This window comes from Castor canadensis, chromosome 3, assembly GCF_047511655.1.
Source record: "Castor canadensis chromosome 3, mCasCan1.hap1v2, whole genome shotgun sequence".
NCBI lineage: Eukaryota > Metazoa > Chordata > Mammalia > Rodentia > Castoridae > Castor > Castor canadensis.
In genome coordinates this window covers 34,035,162-34,052,526 of record NC_133388.1, presented here as the reverse complement: position 1 = coordinate 34,052,526, position 17,365 = coordinate 34,035,162, and the positions used below count along the sequence as shown (strand labels likewise).

Sequence of the window (17,365 nt, the reverse complement as noted above, 5' to 3'; positions counted from 1 at the left end):
GCAAACTCTTTGTGCAGGGCCTGAGAATTTCACTCTTTACAGGAGGAGAAGAGGAGTAGGGTGTGCTCCTCTAGATTTAATGGCAGGATGAAAGGTCATGGCAGAGGACCCAGCCTCACCACAAGAGGAAGATAAGAAGGAATGGACTTGGGAGGAGTCGATGAAGCCCATGTCTGGGCCCCTACACAGGGGGTCTTTATGACCTTGGGTGTGTCACCACCTCTTCATGCTTCAGTTTCCCCAGTTACACAATAGAAATTTATTCAATCTACAAGCATTCATCCACTCTTGACTACATATCAGCACTATACGAAATGGCCCCAGTCCTGGCTCCAAGTAGACCTTAGAGGCCAGTGAAGGAAGGACACATTTAAACAACATACATAACCACATAATTCCAACTGTTATAAAAACAGTGAAAGTCAAGTCCAAAGTGCTACAAGAGGGTATTCAAAGGAAATTTTACCTAACCTGAGTGTTGAGGACAAGAAACAGGGAGGAGAGATATGGAGAATGACCAAGAGAATGGCAAAGAGCAAAATCCCTGGGGAAAGGAGAGGTCTTTGTCTTACCCAGGAGCAGAAAGTTGGTGTGACCAGAGCTCAGCAGCTCAGGGAGAGACGGCAAAGATGAAGCTAAAAAGGTGGACAGGAACCATATTCCAGGACCTTGTGGTGATGGTATAACAGTCACACCGACTATGACAAGGCTTAAAAAGGAACACACATTGCACAGACATCTGATGTCACCATTACTGCCCAAGTGACCTCCTGGACAATGCTCTGGACTGTCCTCAAGGCAGGAAGCCCAGGAGAGAATTACTGCCTTCCTGCCTCAGTGCTCTGCTCCCACTGCAACAGTCAGATAACCAATTCTTCTAAAGAACTTGAAATGGTCCTGATGACTTCTTCTCTGCCTTCTCCACTAGTTTTATTAATGAAACCACCAGCTGATTTACGTATGAAACGCTGGGCCAGCCTTAGCCAACAAAGAGAAATGGTTTTGCCTTCTGGACAAATAGTCTTTTCCCCTAGCCCACAGCAAGAAAATACTGGCCCAGGTCCAGAGCAAACCTCTTGGCTTCCTGACCTGCAGGAACCAAGAGAGACAATGACAGGTCAAATGCTCTGCGACCTTCAGCGAAAAAATGTGGTGTAAGTTTAAGGTATAGTTATTAGGACTGTTGCTGCTGACCATACAGCTATCTTGTACTTTCTGGGTCTCCCAAGTCATTTAATCACGGTAAGTTCCAAGTGCCTGGAATTTAAAGGTCACTGTATCTGGCATCTCCGTACAGTTCTGACTCCACTATCATTTTTCATGATAATAGTGTTTATTACCCACAACATGGACTTGGATTGGCAGGTGAAAGATGGGTGAAGGCAGCTGAGCTGGTACCCCAAGGACCACATGGCCTCACGGTCCATGAGTGAACTGACTTCTCTCCCTGATGTCCTACCCCTCCCTCTTCTCATCAGCTCCCTCTGATTCAAGAACCCCCCAGTTTACACCCAGGCCTCAGATGTGCTGACAGCTGTCCCTGACCCTAGAAGCCTCTCCACACAACATGCAGCTTGGGAGGAGCCAGGAGTTCCTAACATACAAAGCTCATTCCAGGGCTCAGGAAACAGAGGGGGAGTTAGTGTTAGGTGTGAAAGGTGGGGCAGGGGCCAAAGAAGAATCAGCTGATCTCCCGTAACCTGCTGGCAGTCACTGTCCAAGGACATCACCTGGGAAATAAACACATTCAAAATAACTTCACCCCCCCCAGGTTACTCTAAATAGTCTTTACAGTGATGAAAGCAGTAGCTTGTGCTTCTGTTTAAAACAAAAGAGAGACAGAGCAAATTCCCTTTTAAAGAGTCCTTCATCTCCAGCCAGGAATACTACCAATCTTCTAACCTACGTCTTTCCTTCCACTGCGGGCCCTGCATCCAGTCCCCTCTCCATGCAGGCCCAGAGGGAAATTCATGAAATATAAATTCAGTGCCTGGTTTAAAATCCTCCCATTGGCTTCCTTTTTCATTTTACATGAAGCCAAAAGCCACTTCTATGTCCCATGAGGTCTGAGTTCTGAGGTCTGGCTCTCCCCGGGCTCTTCTCTCCCTAGTACCATGCATTAGCCATACCAACCTTCTCTCTGTTCTCTCAATCTAACCAGGCCTGACCTACCTCAGCTGCACACTGAGTACTTCCTACACACTCTTCCTCTACTAGAAAGCTTTCCCCAGGATTCTCTCTGCCGCCTCTTCTCAGTACAGGATTGAGGTCAAACCCTTTCTCTCTCTTATGACACTGCCTCACCTTCTTATGGAAATTATACAAAAATGAAATTATTTTATTTGTTTTACTTTTCTGTCTAAGATGTCACACAAGAATATAAATAGAAAGGGCAGGTCTTTCTTGGTCTCTCTGTGCCCCAGCACCTAACACAGTGCCTGCTCAGAGAAGGATCTCATTAAATTTTGTTCAAATCAATGAATGAATGGGTGGATGGGTGAGTGGATGGATGGATGGATGGATGAATGGATGGATAAATGAAGAAGAAAGAAAAATGATAGCTCACTTACTACATATGTACTTTAACAGTGTAAAGTTAACAAAATCACATAAACTTGCTTAGCTCATGGTCCTATTTCAGCTTCTAACACAGTAGCTAGCAGCCCCACACTCCACACGGGACAGCCATGCAGCTGACACAGGGGCTGATGGTGATGATAGTGACACAATGATGATAGCCTATATCCTGGCCCAGAGTTCCATGGGATGAACTGGACCTACCTCCAGCTTTACAGGAAAAAGGAAACATACCACTACATATCCAGACTATGGGTAGCAGTTCTGTCTTAGAGTCGACTCTGTCAAGTACACTAACTAAACAAAAAATACTCACAGGTAATATAGAGATGACAAACCTTATCTTCAAACCCTGAAAGTCCAAAACTGAGGGTTAATGTGTGACTAGCAACACGCAACACACACACACACACACACACACACACACACACACACACACACACACACACACCCCAAACACCAATGCAGGAGAAAGCAGCAGGTGTCCTAAACATCAAAGGCAAATAAGTACCCCTCTGGCTGTGGGGAGACCAGGAAGGGCTTGGTAGGGAAGGTGGTACTGAGGCTGACCTACACTCAGAGTGGAATCTGTGCATATGGAAATGGAAGAAAAGGCAGGCCAGGTACAGGACACAACCTAAACAGAGGAAAGGCGGCCTGGGATCAAAGGAAGAAAAGGGGTCCTGAAAAAGAAGCCAGGGACTAGCCACCAAGCAGAGAAGGGAGACCCAGGAAGTTCATGTGTGTCGTTCTGGATTTTATTTAGTGGGAAACAAAAGGTATATTTTTTTTAGCAACACAGTGGCCTAAGCAGGGCTGTTCTTTAGGACACAAGGTAGCAAAGGAGGACATGTGGGAGAGCAGAAGAACGAGGAGAGAACAACTCATCAGAACCTGTCCACTCATCACTCACCTAACAAATATTTACTATGTTAGGGTGCTTGAGCCACATGAGTGAGCCCTTGGGGGACTCTATATTCTATCGGAAGAAACAATAACACAACACAACACAACACAATAACAATAACACAAAACAGCTGGGTATGGTGGCTTATGCCTGTAATCCCAGCTACAGAGAGAGGCAGAGATCAGGAGGATCATAGTTAAAAACCAGTCTTGAAAATAAAACAAAAAAAAGAAAAAGGGCGGGGGGAGAAGAAGCAAGACCCCCACCTCAATGAAAAAACATGCCTGTAATCCCTGCTATGCAAGAGGCATAAGTAGAAAGACTATTGTCCAGGGTGGCAAGGGGGAAAGAAGGTCAGACCTTAGCTAAAAAATAACAAAAGCAAAAAGAGCTGGGGGTTTGGCTCAAGTGGTAGAGCATCTATTTAGCAAGTCCCAGGTCATGCATTCAAGTCTCAGTACCACCAAAAAAAATTTTAAACATGGAGGAAAAAAAAAAAGACCCTAGTATCACACACACACACACACCACAAATAAATAAAATGCAAAGTACATTAGATGGTGATAAGAACACTAGAAAAGCAGAGTGCAGAACTGGGCTGGGCCAGGTGGAGCACAGTATTTGGCTTTCAACACGGCGCTCAGGGTGAGCCTCTCACAGAAGGGACAAGAACAAACCCCTGAAGAAGGCGAGGGTGAGAGCCCAATGGATGTGGGAGAAGGACTTCCCAGGCAGAGCAAATGGCAGGGCAGAAGCCCAAAGGAAGGGACCATGTCCCACCAGAGAGAGCTGGAAGGACCTTGCTTTCACTCCATACAACAACGGCCATCGCAGGGCTTTGAAGCCAAGAATGGCAGGAGACAACTTAACCTTTAATTTAAAAAGCACCCTTCTTGTACTCCATCCAGACAACAGAATAATATTTAGCACTAAAAGGAAATGAAAAGACATGGAGGAAGCTTTGTGCAAATCTGAAAAGGCTACCTATGTGATTCCAACTGTATGACATCCTGGAAAAAGCAAACCTACAGCGGCAATGAACAGACCAGTCATTGCCATGGATAAGAATGGCGAACAATGAGGAGCTGAGCACAGCAGGTTTAGGGCAGTGAAACTAATCTGCATAATACTATAAAGGACATATTAGTACGTACCACACCACGAGTGCATTCTGTGTGAGAATTATGTGTCCATGTAGTTCACTGATCATAACAAAAGTGGCAGGGAATGTTGATAATGGGGGAGACTGTATGTATGGGGGAATAGGGCAGATGGGAACCCCTGTACCTTCCTCTCAGCTTTGCTGTGAACCTAAAATTACTATTTTATAAAATCATTGTTTTAATGGCTCTTAGATGTTGGCAGGGAGACCACTGAGAAGGCAATTGTAGGGCTGGAGGTGTGGTTCGAGTGGTACAGTGCTTGTCTAGCAAGAGTGAGGCCCTGAGTTCAAACCCCAGTACCACCAAAGAGAGATGCAGAAAGAAAAGGCAACTACAGTGTCTGGACCTCACAGTAGCAGGGAAATGGGGAGAAGAGGCGGAGCCCTGCATTTACATTGATGCACAGTTGACAGGGTTCCTTGATGTGTTAGGGTGACAGATGTGAGAGGAAGACAAGAGTCTGAGATGACTCCAAAGTCTGCTGGACGATAAAGGTTAGCACTAACAAGGACATCCCCTAGGATTGCAACTGTGGAACGGAGAGGAGGGAACACATACAATGCAGGTGGTGGCAACCAAATGGAAAAGACCTAGCAGTTCATCTTAACACAACAATGGCAGAAGAAGGACAGGCTCACTGATTCACTCAAAGTCTTGATGCCCACCTCTGTGTGGGCAAGGATACTATAGTGAACCCTGACTCTACAGAACACACAGGCTGCTGGCACTTACCAAGCAAACCAAAAACGTATTCTTGTTCTTATTAATTTAAGTAGCCTTTTAATAAGTTCATGAATTTAACTAAATGTTAAATTGAATATAAAGCTAAGAAATACATAATGTATATGACACAAAGTATAAAATTTTAATATGCAATACAAATTTAATATAATTTACTTATTTAATCATATTTCATTGTTAAGGCTGTTGTTTTATATTAGTGTTAATTAACATTATTGCCTCCCACATAGGAATAGGTACTGGAGACTTGAGGCGAGTGTGCATAAGGAATGGTAGGGGCCCACCATTATAGTTCCAAGTTGGAGGGCTTTAGTGCAAATGGGGGGAGGCACAGAGAGACAGAAACACCATCCCCGCCTGGAGTGGGACAACTAGGCTGGCCTTGCAATCTAGTCTGGGAAAGGCAAGCTGGAGCCCAGGTTGCGGTCTAAGGAACCTCAGCAGGGCTGAGGCAGGGACTCAAGCTTTGAGCCTAGATGATGGACTGCTCATTCCACAGTAGCAAGGACACGGTCAGTCTGTTCTGTTCCCAGGACCTAGCACAGTACCTGGTATGCAGCAGGCTCAGTAAACACATTTTGAATGAAAATACAGGGAAGTTGGAGAGAGGACCCAATTGGAGGGAGCAATGACCCTGGCAGTGGTGCTACAGGCTGTCTGAGAGCAGCCCTGGCCCTGAGCAGCAATGCAGAGCCCAGCAGCAATGCTCCATGCCACAGGAGCACCCAGCAGGTGCAGGAGTACCTGTGTCTCCTGGATGCTCTCCTCCTCTCTGGCGTCCACCTTCTTCTCTACCCCCTCACCACGAAGCAAGGCTTCCAGCGTGGTGCTCTCTGAGGTGAACCCGTCTTTCTTCAGGGGCAGTTCCACTTCTGAAAAACAAACCCAGAAAGGCAAGTCAGGCCAATAGAAGCAGTGGGGCAGGAAGGATGACTTTAGGATATGCGGGGACCGGAGCTCCTCGGTAAGACTCAAAGGTTCTGTACTTCCTCCTGGAGTTGAATGCAGCTCTTCCATGTCCAATTCACAAGCCCAGAGACAGAACCGCACCCTGCCTGTGCCCTCAGTGAAAACTGAGGTGGAGTAGAAAGGGTGCTGGGTGGATGTGGGATCAATCAGCCTTGCTTCTGCCACTCTCTGGCAACTCTGGGTGAGCAAGGAGCCTGACTCTCCATCCACAAAGGAGCACTACAATGCCTGAGCCACAGAGCTTTCTGTGAGGCAGAGCAATATTCATTTTCATGTCACTTCCAAGCAGTGTATCACCCACCTTTGCCTCAATTGTTCTTATCTTCATGACCTCCACTTGGCCTTAATGGCCACCCAGCTCTGATTTGCTCCATGCAAAGTTACGTTAGCCTCAGAGCGGCTCTTCTCACCACCTCACTGGGAAGTGGAAAGCTCAAAGCCAAGGGAAAAGAAGTGAAGGGAAAATAAATGTCCACCAGCCCCAGGGCAGTAGTGTGTGTGTGCAGTGTCCAGAGGAAAGATGAGCAGGATAGGAGCTGCAGCGCCCCCACACCAGGGCAGATCAGTGAAGTGGGAGCTGCAGAGCACTTTTTCCTAAATACATCAGGAGTTTGATCGGCTATCTGAGGCATAAGGTCACTGATTACTATAATTCAGATGATGAATATCCCCCCAGGTCAATGTGTTAAAAGTTTGGTCCTCAGGATGGCACTATTGGGAGTAATAGAACCTTAAAGAGATAGAGCTTAGTGGGAGGTCCTTAGGTCATTGGGGGCATGGCCTTGAAGGGGACGGTACAACCTCTGTCTCTTCCTCTTCTTCCTCTTTTGCTTCCTGATCATGAGGTGAGCACATACTCCCCACCATTGCCATCTGGTACCCACACCAGAAGCCCAAAGCAATGGGTCTGCCTAATCACAGACTGGAAGCCCCAAAACTGTGAGCCAAAGTGAACCTTTTCTCTTTCTAAGTTAATTGTATCGAGTATTTCATTATAGTGATGGAAGGCTGATTAACACACTGACCAGCTGGGCAAACGAAGTAGCCTTAGCCAACCCTGCTCCTGAGAGAGATCACAGTGAGTAGCTGAACCCCTTCCTCAAGATGTCTCCCAAATCCCCAACCTAACAGAGAGTTTTTTAAAAAATAAGAACAGAACTCTCAACCACCATATACATACCCACAATTAGATGTGTGGTCCCTATTCTCTCTCAGGTGAGAGAAGGGCCAAGAACATGACACAGTGGTGTCCCAGAAGACAGTCAAGGGAAACAAATGGCCACTTATGTGGGAGAATTGAAAAATTAGGGTAGGGACTATTTACAGAGGTGTGGGCAAGATAAAAGTAATCAAGAATGAATGATGAGGCACACCAGGGAAGCCATTCCAGAGGGAGTGTTTGCAAGTACCCAGAGAGAGTGCCGGAGCAGGGCCCCCAACAGGAGCTATGGCTTGGAGCACAGGAGCCCAGAGGCCAGGGAACCAAGGGAACCAACACATCACCCAATCACTTATCTTCTCCCATCCTCCACCTTTTGACCCTGCCCTCTCCCATTGGCCAACCTCAACCAGGAACCGGGTTGATGCAACCCACCAAGGTCAATTTCCTGAGGCAGCAGAAAGGACAAACAGTGGATCTAGAAAGGCAAATGGTATTACAAAGCACCATCATGCTCTGCTTCAAAAGCTTTCTTCTGATGCCAAAAATATTCTACCTGACCCTTCCATCTCCTCCACCTGAAACAGTACAGACTGGCCAATCCATGAGGAAGGCACGCTTGGGCATCCCATTAAAACTGAAGAAATGCACCCATGGGTAACCAGCCCCCAGGAAAAGAAGGAAGGAAGAAGAAATAGTACCTGAAGGCTCTTAAGAGACAAGGCTTTGGGATTTTTTTTTCCACCTAAATCAAGAACCATGACCACTAAATGAACCATCTCCAAAACATACCCATCCATTTATTCAATAAATATTTGCTAAGCACCTGCCGTGTGGCAACCACTGTGTCAGGAGTAGGGACACAGGAGGTGACCAAATAAAAATAGGCCCTGCCTTGGGGCAGTTTACAGTCTAAAGAGACAGACATAAAATGCTAAATGCAAAATAAAGATAACAATTATGAACTGTCACAAGTGCTATGGAGGAAAACAACAGACTTAAATGTGAAAAAACAAAGGTGGGGGGCTACTTTAGATCAGGGAATCAGGGAAAGCCTGTGCTGTGAAGTTACATTTAAAACGAGTGTCAGAAAAATAGTCAACTGTCAGATTTAATGAGTTTGGAGCATGCAGCTCCACAGCCTGCTCTGATGACATATTATTATTCTCCCAAGTCAGAAAAGTCTTCCAAATGTCTAACCTCAAACAACTCAAGTGTGTTGCCCCATGTCCTATCTCCAGTCAAAAGACAACAGCTGGCCACCATCCCCCAAACTTACACCAATCATATGTGTTTATGTGAAATTCATTTTTCAATATTCTTAGCCTTCACAACACTAAATAAATCCTGTTTCTAGAACTGCACAGCACGTTAGGGCTGGAAGGGGTTTTATAGATCAATCAATTTACTAATGTCATTTTATAAATGAGTCACCCTAGACTCAGAGAAGTTGAGTAACTTCACCAAAATCCACAGAGCAAGACAAAAACACAATCGAACGATCTTTCAAGACTCCATTCATTGTAATCATATTGGTAGATGACTAGCCCAGACTGACTTCGACTGGGCTTTGATACACTTATGTACAGGCAGAGGACCTGACACATGGGAAACACACGAAATGTGACAACTGCCATTGCTATGTGTCACTTAATCCCTACCATACCCAAGAACACAGTTATCCCATTTTTTGATATGGATAGTGCAGCTTAGGGAGGGTTAGGACCTGCTTAACATCACACAGCAGGTGAAGGGCAAAGTCTGATCTTAAACTCAATCTGTCTCCAGAAACCCCTGGGTAACCAGGCTGTAAGGGCACCACCTGCCTCTCTTTGGTCCTCCCTTGAAAGATCATTTCCAAGCCTTTGTGTATTTCCATTGCATTCCCTGACTCTCTCCATAGTTATCAAATTTTGGCATGAAAGGCACATCTCCGCTGAGGCTAAGGGTGATTTGCAGCATGGTGCTGGCTCTGCTCTGTGTGAACATCTCACATGGTGTTCACCCTCTCGCAACGGTATTGACACTATACAGAATTTTCCATCAGCTGTGAACCTCCACTTCTTCCTCCTCCTCCCCGCTGCCAAATATTCCTTCATGCTGTGTTCCCCTTCACTCAGTCTATTCTCTTGGTCCTCTTTATCCAGACATCACCAGGTACACACAATGTAAGAACCAATAGGGAAAATGGAACCAAAATTTAAAAAAAAAAACTGCAACGGGCTCTCCTGCATACAGAGAGCTTAAAGAATCTCCAGTGCTGCCTAGGATCCAATCCCTTCACGCTGAAAGCAAAGCACAAAAAGACAGAAAAGCTTTCCCAGGGTCACAGAGAAATCTGGTACCATCATTCCTCCCTAATTGCCAAAATATTTAATTGGCCCAGATAGGTTCTGCTTTCAGACAGCCCTGGAAACAAACTCTGGCCTATTAGCAGGTGGACACAGATTAGTTACTTAACCTAGGTCTCTGTTTCCTTATAGGATGAATGGGGTTGGCCACCATATCTATTTCAGAGTTTTGGTGTGAGACTCAAACAAGATAATACATAACATAAAGAAACTCCAGAAGGACCTACCAAAAGAACTATTGTGACAAACAGGGTGGAAAGTAAAGTTTATCAATTTTTATTATATTATTATATTCAAAACTTGGATTCAAAATAAGATCATACACGCCAAGAAGCCGGCACATTGTAAGTGCCCTGCAAATGCTGGAGGTTATTGTCAAAGTTTGACTTGTTCTGATTTTAATGTTACAGCTGTACAGTCCATGTGAGCCACTTCTTTCACTTTAAACTTTCTAGTAGCCGCATTTTAAAAAGTAAAGAGGGGCTGGCAGACTGACTCAAGTAGTAGAGCACCTACCTAGCAAGCACGAGGCCCTGAGTTCAAACCCCAATACAACCAAAAAGAAAAAGCAAAGAGAAGCAGGTGCAACTAATTTTAATAATATATTTTATTCAACCTAACAATTCTAAAACATTACCATTTCAACATGAAATCAATATAAGGAAAATACTGACGTGATCGCTTACATTCTTTTCTTTACAATAAGACCCCAAAGTCTGGTGTATACATTCCACTTACAGCAGGTCTCAGCTCAGACAAGTCACATTTCCAGTGACTGAACCACATGTGGCTGGCGGCTGCCATATTGGACAGTGCAGGTTTATTACACTACATTATAGTCTTGCTTCCAAAACATGGATCAAACTGAAGTATAGTTCCTAATGTTTCCTACTTAACACCCAGGGAGTGCAATTCCAGGAACAGCATTCTAGCTGCCCACAGGCAAGGCCTGGCTGACCAGCAGTATGAGTAAAGCGTGGATGACCAACCTGGCAGAGCGTGCTTTGTCGGCCTCCTAACCATTGTAGGTCCCAGAGTGAAGGAAGAAAACGGGTGACAGCTCTAAACTCCAGCACAACGGACATCCTAGACATGCTTCTGATGCAACCTAAGGGATTTCGTTGATTCAATTTTATACTAAAATGGCTCATCTGGACACAGGATTTAGTAATTCCTTAAAAGTGTACTCACGTTGTACCTCACACATATTTGGAGATCACATAACCCAACAGGAGCCATCAAAGATTTAACATTAAAAGAAAATGGTCCAAAACACACACACACATAATTCATCTTTAAATTAGCCTGATTTTATACACATGGATATAAACCTACGGATCGTTACTCTCTCCAGAGTGGCAGCAGCTGTCACCCAAGCCAGCCGCCTCCCTGGGTTCCCATAAGCAGCTCTGCCTCCACTTCTAATTGGGAACAGAGATACTCCTTGGGTGACTTCCAGCACGATCCATCACACCAGAGACAGCTTCTGTGCAAACCGAAGCAAATCAGTTTCCAAATAAGAAAAAAACCTCTTAGACAAACAAGGATTGAAGCATAGAAAGTCTTTTTTTAAAGAAAAAAAATGCACAAATAAAAGCAAAGGAAAAAATAACACTAGTGAAGCACAGTAGCTTTTCCCCAGGTTCTGGACAGGGCTGCCATCCACTTGGGTACAGATCAAAGCCACAAGCTTTTGACACAGGTGCCCCAAGCCTGCCACCCAATGCACCGAAAGAAAAGCTTCCACTAGGTTGCTGGAGCCACTGAGCTCATTAACAGGATGCGGGCGAGATGAGTCTGAAAGTGCAACGTGGGAGCTCAGTGAGTAATTAAATCCCAGGTCATTTAAAAATGCAAACGCCTTGGATGTCACAGGCTCACGGAGCCTCTGACTCCTTCGCCTTCGTTACGAGGCTCAGGATGGAGGTCTGGGAACCTGCAAGTCATATATGGATTATAATAAAATATGCCATATAAAAAACAGATTAAGACAGTTCTTCTTTGGGGAAATATACAAAGAGAGGAACTGTCTGTTAGCTGTCGAGTTTGCAAGAGATACCATCTTTCGGGAGGCTGGGCTCTGCCAACAGACAGCCTGCCCCAAGGGAAATTGTGGTGAAACACCACGACAAGGCGCATCCATCCATCCATCCATCATGGGCTCCCTCTGATGCAGGGGCCTGGAGATAGAGTTATGGTGCAAAAGGGAGGGAGAGATCCCACAGACAATGGCAACAAATCCTCCTGCTAGATAGTGAGTGCTCAGATGTTTTTTTTCTTAAACCTGCCTCTGGTTTTTCTTTAAAAATACAAATGTACAGTTTTCTCTTCTGGGTACTTATTATTTTGAGCAGTTAAGCTCATCATATATCTTTGGATTTATACATCAACTTACACCAAGGAGCAAGAAGCTTAGGAATCCCGATTTCACTTATCCTCATCAGACTCTCAGGCTCATGGAAGGAGAAGGGAGAGGTATTGTTCTCTCTCACTTCATAGGGGAAGAGATGGGGAGACAGAGACCTGATTTTCTATGATGGAAGCAGGTCCAGGAATCCTTCTGTTCATTCCCTATGGGAGCCGTTTTCTTGGCTGCATTTGACTCCCTGCTTTGTGATTCATAAAGCTCAAAATAGATGAGGTTCACCTTGAGGACTCATCACCCAGGCCCTTGTTACCGCTTATCTCCGAATAGTCACATGGTGGGGAACGGATCATTCCCCCAAATGGCCTCTACTGTGCCTACTCACGCCTCCCTAAGTAGGCATGAAGGGTGGGTGCCAGAATCTGAGAATCTGAGATTGGGACCTAGCCCCGACACAGAAAAAACACCCACGCTGTCAAAGGAGGCACCACTGGGCTGGTCCACAGACCAAGTACGTATCGTTTAGCAGGACAAGGGAAGGGGAGTGGAAATGGACGGAGTGGGTAAAATATTTCCAAGGACAGGTGGAGGGATGCTGGTGAAGAATACAAAGTTTTAGTTAGACAGGATGAGTGTGTCTAATGGTGGCTACACTTTATTGTAGACTTGAAAACTGCTGGGAGTAGATCTTAAATGTTCTCACCACACAACAAAAGATAAGTATGTGAGGTGATAAGTATGTTCCTTACCTTCATTTAATCATTTCACAATGTCTGCATATTATCAAAACATCATGCAGGGCAGGTGGGAGGTGTACCTCGGTGGTACTTGCCTAGCATGTCCAAGTCCCTGGGTTCAATCCCAAGCACCAAAAAAAAAAAAAAAAACACCATGCATATGTACGTGGCAATATAAATAAATACATATGTATGTGTATGTTGTTTCGTGGGCTGCACTGAGGTTTGAACTTAGGGCTTCAGGCTTACTGTGCAGGTATTCTATTGCTTGACCCACACCTCCAGTCCTCCTTTTTGCTCTGGGCATTTTGTAGATAAGGTCTCACTTTTTGCCAAGGCCACCTGGACCATGATACTCCTATTTTACACTTCCTGCTGTCACTGAGATGACAGGCCCATGTCACAAGGCCCAACTTTTCTCCACTGAGATGGGGTCTCACACACTTTTTTCCCCTGGGCTGTCCTAGAACCTTGACCCTCTCAATTCAGTCTCCCATGTAGTTAGGATTACAAGTGTGAGCCACCAGCACCCAGCTTTATATGCATGGGGTTTTTTGTTTGTTTTTGTTTTTGTCAATTGTACCTTAATAAAGCTGGGAAAAAATAAAAATAAGTAGCTCAAGGGAATTCAGACATCGGCCAAGTGCCAGAAGCTATTCTCGGGTGAAATCTCAGCTATTACCCTAAACTACATACTTGGCCTTGATCTCCTGATCTATAAAACTGGGAGAACAAACCCCACTTCCCACTGTTGTTATGGGTCAAACAAGAAAACAGATATACAGTGTCTAGCATAAGCATGTGCTCAGTAAAAATGAGCTCTCTTGCTTTCACCTTCTCAAACCTCCCTCTTCTTATGCTCCTAAACCAAAACTCCTCACCTTCTTTTTTTTTTTTTTCATTTTTCTTTTATTATTCATATGTGACTCCTCACCTTCTGACACTCTCAGGCCACCAGACACCAGACGTGGTAACGCCCAACTTTTCTCAGCATGGGTGTTGCCAGAGGAGGACAGAGAGGCAACGAGGCAGAATTCAGAGCTATGGAATGGATAGAAATGGCAGAGCACGAGACACAGCTCAAAGCTGAAAAACTGGCCCCATTTCAATGCCACAGTGAGCAAAGCTCCTGCCACTCTGGGGGAAAACTATGGCAGAACCATAGTGGAAGACACTCTGCTTTAGTAATTCACTTGACAAATAATGACTGAGTACTTACTATGCACCAGGCTCTGTTCTAGGTGCTGCGGACACAGTTGTAAACAAAAGAGACAAAAATTCCCATCCTCATAGAACTTACATTCACGCTCATGAGAACCAATCCATACGGGAGAGACACAATACAGGAAATAAACAAGTAAAACCTACAGTCTGATGACATTTGGTAATTGGTACTTTGGAAAAAAGACAGAGCAGAGGCGGGGAAGCTGAAGGATGGGAGTGACAGGAAGGTGGGTGACACTTTTAAATATGGCCAAGAAAGCACAAACCTGGTACAGAAGAGACCAGAACTGCACTGACAGCCACACAAAGACATTCCAGACAGTGAGCCATCAAGCAAGGACCTTGAAGCTTGCCCAATGGCCTGGAGCACAGTAAGCTGGGGACTAGTGGGAGATCAGCTCAGAGAGTGGCGGGGGCCCTTAAAGGGCTGTGTAGGCAGCAGCAATGGTGCTGGCTTCTGTTCTGAATGCAAAGGCAAGCCCCCTGGAGGTTTTGAGCAAAGAGGGGCATGGTGATGCCTGGACTGTAACAGGATCACTCTGCGGGAGGGTGGCAGCAGAAGTGGGGAGGCCAATTAGGAGGTACTGGGATATGTACAGAATCCACCACCAATGGGCCTAGTCTTAGGAAGGAGCTGCGCAACATATGGACAAAACTGTCCTTGTGGTGCTGACATTCTCGTAGTCAGATTCATCCTGGGGCAGTGTGTACTGGGGTCAAGTCCCCTGGGAAGGGGGCTTCCACACATGGTGACCCTGGGTAATGCCTGATTTTGAGGTCAGGTGTCTGACTACTACGGGGGCCATGGTGTGGAGCTGTACAGGTAAGACCACAGAGAATGGTTCTCTAAGAACAAGTTGGCCAAACTACACCAAGGCAGGAGAAAAGACTCAGACAGATGGGCCTGGCCTTGCACACCATGAGACAACCAGAATAGGAAAAAAAAAAGAAAGGAAGCCCTCCAAGTTCAACTCTGTGTTCTGGGCAATGGATGTTGGAGGGCGGAGTTTTAAGACCCAAGGAATGAGGTCACATAAGCTGTAGTTCTGGGGAAAGTGGGCCTCAAAGCCAGGTACCTCAATGTATAAGATGACAGACTCCAGCTTTTGAAAGAGGCAGGACATGTTCCCTTTCCAGGCTAGACACTGCACATTTTTCCAGCAGGACAGTGAGCCTCATGCAGTGAGCTCATTGTTGGTACCTAGGAATGGAGAGGCTTTAGCTGAGACCCCCTGGGCCTACCCTGCAGTGCCCCCTCACAAATCCTTCATCCCACAGACCCTCAAAATAACTATCATGACTGACATCTCACTAAAGAATAGAGGCAGGAGCACCTGGGTAATTACCCTAAATCACAAAGCCAGTAGGTGGAAGAGTCTGGACTTGAACCTGAGCCTTGTTATCCCTCTTCAGTGGCATTTCTCCTGCACAGTGTGGCTGTTTGGCACAGGGAAAGCCCTACAGCCTACAGTCAAAAACAAGCCAGAGGGCTGAACTGGGACAGGCCCACTGGCAAGGATGGGAACTAGATGGGAAGCCAGCTCAGTGCTCGAGGCTTCTCCTCCCTAACTCAGTCTCCCTCATCTGTGAAAGGGAGGTGATGAGAGCTCAGTACATTCTCCAAGCTTGAGATCAAGCACCAGATCAGTTCTTTCCTTCATCCCTTTAACAAATCTTTACAGTTCATCCACTACGCGCAGGGCTCCTACGGGCTGCTAGGGATGCAGACGAAAGGGCAGATGGACCCATGCCCTCAAACTGGGTAGCTGCCAGTGGGGAGAGACAGAGGTGAAGGCCAGTGGCTGAACCACAAGGCTCCTCAGGCTTTAGTGCCTATTCTAAATGAGGCTCTGCCAGGTCTGACCACAAAACATGGACGTGGAAACCACCACATGTGGCTTACCTGCCCACTTTCAGCTGCAGGCCTGTGTCCCTGCCAGCCCAAGCTCCAAGGGCCTTGCAGAGCACAAGCAATGGCCAGGACCCCCAGACTCCATTAGCTGAGCCCAAGCCCCATCCCTGAGACTGCAGGGAGGCCACTGGAGCAAGTCCCTAGAGCACAGGCAGCTGCATCATGAAGTGGGCTGGGGGCCTGCCCACGCCTTCCCCGCTGCCCTACTCATCAGGCTAGCCGGAGCAGAAGAGGCAGCTGTGCAGGCCTGCAGGATGGATGGCTGCAGGCTCTGACACTGCAGGAAAAAGATAAATGACCGGTCATTTCCCCCTGATGCACTTGAAGGCATCCATTCTCCCGGCCGTACCAAGCTCAGGCAACCCCCCGTGCAGAGAGAGATAAGCAGTGACAGGCAGGAGTGGGAGCCAGAGTGTCCTTCTTCCTCAGAAGGACACAGCCAGACTCCTCTGCAGGCTGGGAGAAGGTCATGCTGTCCACTGGCTCATACCTGGCTCCAGGCTCCACAGGTCCCTTCCTTCACCTCCCCAGCTTGTGCCCACCCCACCTAGCTCATCAGTCTAAAAGAGCGCATGGCAGAGAGGGAAGGCTGGGGGGCACAGGAGCCTGCTGAAAGTCTCATCAATCTCAGCCTACATGCTTGGCACAACGGCATTTCTTAAGTTGTTCCTGGACAGGAGAGTGTTGGAGGAGCCAGGGGGGTGACTGTCTTGGGGAGAAGAGAAATCACACCAAACATCAGAGAGCAAATGGCGGAAGAAGCCTGGAGACTATTAAAATGTGGGCCATGTACAAAAGCAGTAGGGATCGAATTAAGATGCAGGATTTTCAAAAGCTGGGGGAGCTGGCCGCAGCCTGCTCCCATCTGTAGAGTTCTGGCAGTTCAGCACAGCGGGGACAGTGCCCTAGGCACGTGAGGCAGGCAGGACTCAGGCCTCTCTGTCTGGATCGCCCCCTTGGGGACATCCCTCTGAGGGTCCCTGTAACAGGCTTGTTAGTTGGCTTATGTCCCACTCTGCTTTTGGGTGCCATAAACTATAGTTCCCTTTAGGGATCCGGTCCTCCTATGGGTTTCCCCAACAACATGGGGGGCCGAAGGAATCCTGGTCATTCATCCCAGTCATTGAGGAACTGCCAAAAACAAGGGGGAAGAGAGAGAGAGAGAGAGAGAGAGAGAACCAGAACTCTACTCTGGGCTGCCTTCCCTCCTATCACCCTTGGAATTGGGCAAGCAAGGCAAAGAGCTAGCTGCTCCCCAGC

At 46.6% G+C, this 17,365-nt stretch overlaps 1 protein-coding gene across 4 annotated transcripts in view; it reads right to left on the bottom strand.

The window, feature by feature from the left end:
• Positions 1-17,365, bottom strand: part of Dpf3 (double PHD fingers 3) — a 258,438-nt gene that overhangs the window by 111,238 nt on the left and 129,835 nt on the right. For all 4 annotated transcript variants that reach the window (XR_012446106.1, XR_012446105.1, XM_074067621.1 and 1 more), the window contains exon 4: positions 6,133-6,260. Coding sequence is in view for 2 of the 4 variants with exons in the window: in XM_074067621.1 (XP_073923722.1) it covers positions 6,133-6,260 (128 nt within the window). In the remaining 2 variants the exon portion in view is untranslated. The remainder of the gene's footprint in view (positions 1-6,132; positions 6,261-17,365) is intronic.